Source organism: Sinocyclocheilus grahami, unplaced genomic scaffold, assembly GCF_001515645.1.
Source record: "Sinocyclocheilus grahami isolate Dianchi unplaced genomic scaffold, SAMN03320097.WGS_v1.1 scaffold1435.1, whole genome shotgun sequence".
Taxonomy (NCBI): domain Eukaryota; kingdom Metazoa; phylum Chordata; class Actinopteri; order Cypriniformes; family Cyprinidae; genus Sinocyclocheilus; species Sinocyclocheilus grahami.
This window is the reverse complement of record NW_015506614.1, coordinates 176,867-183,024: the sequence shown is the minus strand read 5'-3', so window position 1 is coordinate 183,024 and position 6,158 is coordinate 176,867. Positions and strand designations below refer to the sequence as shown.

General features: G+C 34.5%; 1 protein-coding gene across 1 annotated transcript in view; it reads left to right on the top strand.

The window, feature by feature from the left end:
- The window catches only part of LOC107570266 (chloride channel protein 2-like), a 26,254-nt gene that overhangs the window by 15,694 nt on the left and 4,402 nt on the right, over positions 1-6,158 (top strand). The window contains exons 10-15 of the mRNA XM_016256476.1: positions 1,152-1,307; positions 1,547-1,616; positions 2,285-2,395; positions 2,507-2,720; positions 4,657-4,790; positions 5,485-5,603. Coding sequence (XP_016111962.1) covers positions 1,152-1,307; positions 1,547-1,616; positions 2,285-2,395; positions 2,507-2,720; positions 4,657-4,790; positions 5,485-5,603 — 804 coding nt within the window. The remainder of the gene's footprint in view (positions 1-1,151; positions 1,308-1,546; positions 1,617-2,284; positions 2,396-2,506; positions 2,721-4,656; positions 4,791-5,484; positions 5,604-6,158) is intronic.

Here is a 6,158-nt window from a genome sequence, read left to right as displayed (position 1 = left end):
CACACACACACACACACGCACAGACACACACTCTACACAAAACGTGTTGGTTTCCCAATTTGTTAAATCCATAACAGTTAATAATCTTAATGAGAGAAACAGGCGACGTTCATTAATCATTCTTAACAACACACATTCGTCTAAAATACAGAATGGAACTTCAATTCTCTCTCATACACTGACTCTGGTTCTCTCTAATTAATCAGTGACTGAAAATGAGGAATGCTCCATTAGCAGCATATGCAGTCATACACTACAATAACATGCCTTATCTAAATACAGTAAATGCACAATTAGCAGTTAAATGAAACGTGAAATCCAAAGTGTTTCTAAAGTAATTGTTCACCCTTAAATTAAAATTAGCTGTAAATGTGCTCACCCTCAGGCAATCCAGAATCAGGATGAGTTTGTTTCTTCATTCAGATTTGTAGAAATGTAGCACTGCATCAGTGTCTCAGCAATGGATGCTCTGCAGTGAATGGGTGCCGTCAGAATGAGAGCTGATAAAAACATCACAATAATCCACAGCACTCCAGTCCATCAGTTAACATCTGGAGAAGACAAAAGCTGAGACACATCCAACCTTAAGACGTTTTTAACTAAAATACATTGAGTCCATAATCCATAATAACTCTTCCTCCAGTGAGTCAGTGTTCTGGTGTGAATCAGGAGAGAAATCTGCACAGATCAAGCAGCGTTTAAACAGCTCTAAACACATATGTGGCTGGATTTTAATGTGAGAGACAACAGCAGATGCACTTTTTCACTGGAGGAAGCGTTATTATGGATTACAGACTCATATCTTAGTTAAAAACATCTTAATGTTGGATGTGTCTCAGCTTTTGTCTTCTCCAGATGTTAACTGATGGACTGGAGTGCTGTGGATTATTGTGATGTTTTTATCAGCTCTCATTCTGACGGCACCCATTCACTGCAGAGCATCCATTGCTGAGACACTGATGCAGTGCTACATTTCTACAAATCTGATGAAGAAACAAACTCATCCTGATCTTGGGTGAACTGAGGGTGAGCACATTTTCAGATAATGTTAATTTTTGGCTGTATTATTCTTTTAAATGAAAGTCTAAAGAAGTTTTTGGTTTATATAGAACCATTTCCTGTTTATGACATAATTTCCTCACCATTTATAGCTTACACAAAGGAATTCCTTGATTTCATTTTTTGACAATCGTACCTGGTCAAATCATGGCATCATAGCAGACTTTGATCATGACGATCACTTAGCCGCCTGGAAACATCCGCAGGCTAACGTCTTCATCATTCTCTCCATCTTCGTCATCATGAAGGTAAATAAACACAGACACATAGTTTGTCCTCAAACTATAGCTAAAGTAACTAAACCCTTCCTTATTCAGAAATCTGTTTGCTTTAAAGACCTCATGTAATGCCTAACTGTTTTTTCTTGAACTTTTCATATAAACAAAATATTTGTGACTTGTTTTTTTAATGCACCAAACAATTGTGTGTGTATGTGTGTGTGTGTGTGTGTGTGTTTTAATGAACATTACTTTTGTCTGTTAAGTAGTTCTGGATGTCTGCTATTTCCATAACCCTTCCTATACCATGTGGTTCCTTCGTTCCCATTTTTGTTATTGGTATGTGTTTGTGTGTTTTCTCTAAAAATTATTATAATTTTTTGGAGCATTTCCACCTTTTTAAGGTGCGTTCACACCAAGGATTATAACTATAATGATAATTAAAACCATAAGTTTTAAAAAATCCTAAAAAATCTCTATATAGTGCAGTCCACACCACAACTATTACAATAACGACACAGAAGAAGGATATTATTGGAATGACATTCAGAGTGATATTTTCCAGCTGACGAACAATAAAAAATGAATGGCCAATCAGAAATCACTCAACTTTAATGAGCTGGAGCATTTAAAGTGCTGATACGCACTTAAAATATATATATTGCTGCTTGCAGCTATATTCAGAGATGTTTCTTGAGCAGCAAATCAGCATATTAGAAAGATTTCTGAAGGATCATGTTATCATGTGATTACATTTTAACATATATTCACATAGAAAATAGTTATTTTAAATTGTAATAATATTTCACAGTATTGCTGTTTTTACTGTATTTTTGTTCAAATGAATACAGTCTTAACTCAGTAACTCAAAAGTTATTCCAAACATTTGATCTGCGGTTTAAGTCATGACTCTTGGTGTGAACGGACCTTTAAATCAGTAATTTTTAACAGTATCTTTTCATATGATGACTCTCAAATTAAAGGGAATGCATACGTGTGTGTTTCAGGTGCTGCGTTTGGCCGTTTGGTGGGTGAAGGTTTGGCCACGTTGTTTCCCGATGGATTTAACATGGATGGACAGGTATACCATATAGTGCCCGGAGTGTATGCTGTCGTAGGTGAGAAACTAAGCATGCACATCCGTGCACACATCCATTATGTCTGAATACTGTCCCGAAATTAAGCATTGACTTAGCTTTTAATAAGTAGTAACACTCTCTTGTGTGTAGGAGCGGCAGCGTTAACGGCAGGAGTCACTCACACGATCTCAACCGGTGTGATCATGATGGAGTTGACAGGTCAGATCAGTTACGGTCTGCCCATCCTGATCTCTGTGATTCTCGCCAACATGGTCTCTCAGAGTCTTCAGCTGTCCATCTACGACACAGTTATCCGCATAAAAAAACTGCCTTACCTGCCTATGCTCAGCTGGGGCCACCGCGAGTGAGTCTCTTCATCCATACATTTCATCTTTTCTTTCTATTTCACATTTCAATCATCCAAAACTTTTCTTAGCAGTTCATTTCAACCTATTTTTAGGGGTTTTGTAAGCATTTTGGTTAGCACAGAATGTCATGTTTTTAAAGTGTGCATGGGTCAAAGACGTTAAGATGTCCGCATCAAAATAAATTTACAAAAGTGATTTTATGTCCATAGAAAGCACATTAAATGTAAGTAAAGTGTCTACTTTTAAGGTTTCAAGTTTTTGGAGAATAGAACGTCAAATTTTGGTTGAAATAATGTTACATTGTCATTCAGTGTAACACAATATTTATGTAAAAATTCAAACAGCATGCTTATTCTGACGTGTACATATTAAAATATATAAAAGAATAAGGGAGCATATTAAATTTGATTGTGTTTTAAATGAGTAAAACATTCTTACTGACAAATGGGCAAAACCTAGGATAGTGGCAAATTTTAAAAATGTAAAATTACAACTAATTAGTATTTGGGATGAAAGTAATTAGTCTTTTAATATGTCATAAATTGATTTTTGTTGTAAATATGCCTGACAAGATTGTTACACTGAATTACATTTTAGTGGGTCTCTTCTGTAAATCAGGGAAAAATGTATGATATTTATTTTCCAAAATTGCAATTAAATTAAACAGAAAATGTTTTCATTTATTTTGGGAAAAACAACAACAATTTAAAACAGTATTACACTTATTGTTTTTATGCTTAAACCCTTTTTCGCCTTTGACCCACATAATACTAAAATAGCTAGTATGCATTAGTATATTTGATTGCAGTTTACCCAGCATTCTCAGGTTTAACTCATTAAAACAAATATTGCAGCATGCACATTACAAGTACTTAACAAAAAGTGTGACAACATTGAAAGGCAGTTAAATTTTATTTGATAATTGAATTTGAGGCAAGACACCCCAGGTGAATAGGGCAAAAAAAAATTAACAAATAGAAACAAATCACCATACTTCCCCAGTTGATTTTTTACATTAAGAACCACAAACATTTTTGTATTACAAGTTTTATGAAATGTTATGTTTAAATACACAAATGAGGCATTATATAATTAAATATGCACTAATTTGCACTTATTTCCAGGAAATAAATCTGAATTTTGGATTAATCCAGGTTCAAAATTCTTGTTTGATTTTGTTGTCATATTAGAGTTAAATGTTTTTATAGAGGGGATTTTGGATTTCTCTTTTTATCACTCCATAAATCAGAAAATACTGTCAACAGCCAGAAAAATACATTTTCTCCACGTTTTTATGAATAAAAAGCTCTATAAATCCATGTAACTGATATATGAACAAACCCCTCTATAAAAACCTTCAGAATATAGATAGGAATAAAACTCTAAGTTTTGGTGTATGCAAGTACTGCTGATGTGGAGAAAAATCTCTTTAAACTGAGATATGTATAGTTGTGGCGTAATGGTTAGAGAGTCTGACTCGTAACCCAAAGGTTGTGGGTTCGAGTCTTGTACCGGCGGGGATTGTAGGTGGGGGGAGTGAATGTACAGCGCTCTCTTCCACCTTCAATACCACGACTGAGGTGCCCTTGAGCAAGGCACCGAACCCCCAACTGCTCCCCGGGTGCCGCAGCATAAATGGCTGTCCACTGCTCCGGGTGTGTGTTCACGGTGTGTTTGTTCACTGCTGTGTGTGTGCACTTTGGATGGGATAAATGCAGAGCACTAATTCCGAGTATGGGTCACCATACTTGGCCACATGTCACATCACTTAATCTACAGATGCAAATAGATAAAGTGCAATAAAATAAACACTTAAAGTGTATTTTGGATGTTTTCTCTCCGCTAGTCTGAAACAAGAAGTCATTTTTTTTGGTGTGCATCAAGGTTTTTTACAATTACCTCTTTCTCACAATTACCTTTCTCTTTCTGTAGTAAGTATATTATTCATGTGGAGGACTTTATGAAAAGAGAAGTTTGTTATATCACACTGAACTCCACCTACCGAGACATATTCAACATTCTACGCTCAGGAAATCTGAAAATGCTGCCATTGGTGAAGTCTGCAGGTACAAACACACACACACACGATACACACTAATTTCCTACCGACTGTTGTGTTGGAGCTGGTTGTGTTATCATGTGACAATGGCTTAACTTATGAATATTAGATAAGATCATGTGGACATTGCTAGGGACTGTCTATACATGTAACCTAATTAATATTCATGAGACATGCTCTGCTGAAGGGACATATCAAATCAACATGACATTTTTATAAGAATTTTGTATTTTCTTACTTTCTTTTGATTGTAATTAAAAATTAAAATAATTACATTTATTTTAATTTGTTATTGATTTATTTAATGTAATTTATTTTAATATTTTTACATGCATATATTTTATAATTACTTTCATAAATCAGCTAAAATATTTTTACTGTTTTGATCATTTTGAAAAATCCCTGTAGAGCTGCTTTGAAACTGTGTGTATTGTGAAAAGTGCTAAATAAATGAACATGGTTTGATGCTCAGGCTTTTAAAATCATGAAAAATGTGCTATTTAAAAAAAAAAATCCTTTCTTGAAACGAAAGCCTGTTTGAAATGTTAGATATTAAAACTCTAGACATGTACAGTTCACACCTGGAATGCAATTTTACTGCAAGCCAGCAGAAGAGCTCATTTTAATATGAAGTAAATGCGATGTGCGTATTTACCTGAACTGTTCCTGATCTTTCTGTCTGATTTCATTGTGTCTCTCAGAGTCGATGCTCTTGCTGGGTTCAGTTGAGCGTGCTCAGTTACTGGCACTCTTAATGCAGCGATCGCAGCACCTACGAGAGGAAAATGCGCCCACCATCAGCTACAAGGTTCACTTCCAGGTCAGACGGTTTTAACAGCTGTTTTAATAAGCAGTACTTTCAGGGCAGTACCACTTGAAAAAAAATATATATTTTTAAATGATTGCTGTGATCAAAGCTGAATTTTCAGCATCATTACTCCAGTCTTCAGTGTCACCATTCTAATATGCTAATATGCTGATTTGCTGTTCAAGAAACTTGTTTTAATTATTATTATTATTAATGTTTTTTGAGCAGCAAATCAGAATATCAGAATGATTTCTGAAGGATAGTGTGACTGGATTAATGATGCAAAACATTTAGCTTTTAAATCCCTATAAATTACATTTTAAAATATATTCAAATAGAAAACAGTTATTTGAAATATATTTCAAAATTGTACTGTTTTGCTGTACTTTAGATAAAATAAACTTCTTTAAAAAACATGAACAATCTTACTGTTCAAAAACTTTTGACTGGTAGTGTAGCCTATAGTCAACTTTAATTTTTCTCTAATTTCTAGCTTTTAATTGGCTTAGAAATCAGATAACTGCTGGACAATAACCAATAATAATGATTTGCTTATATACTACAAAC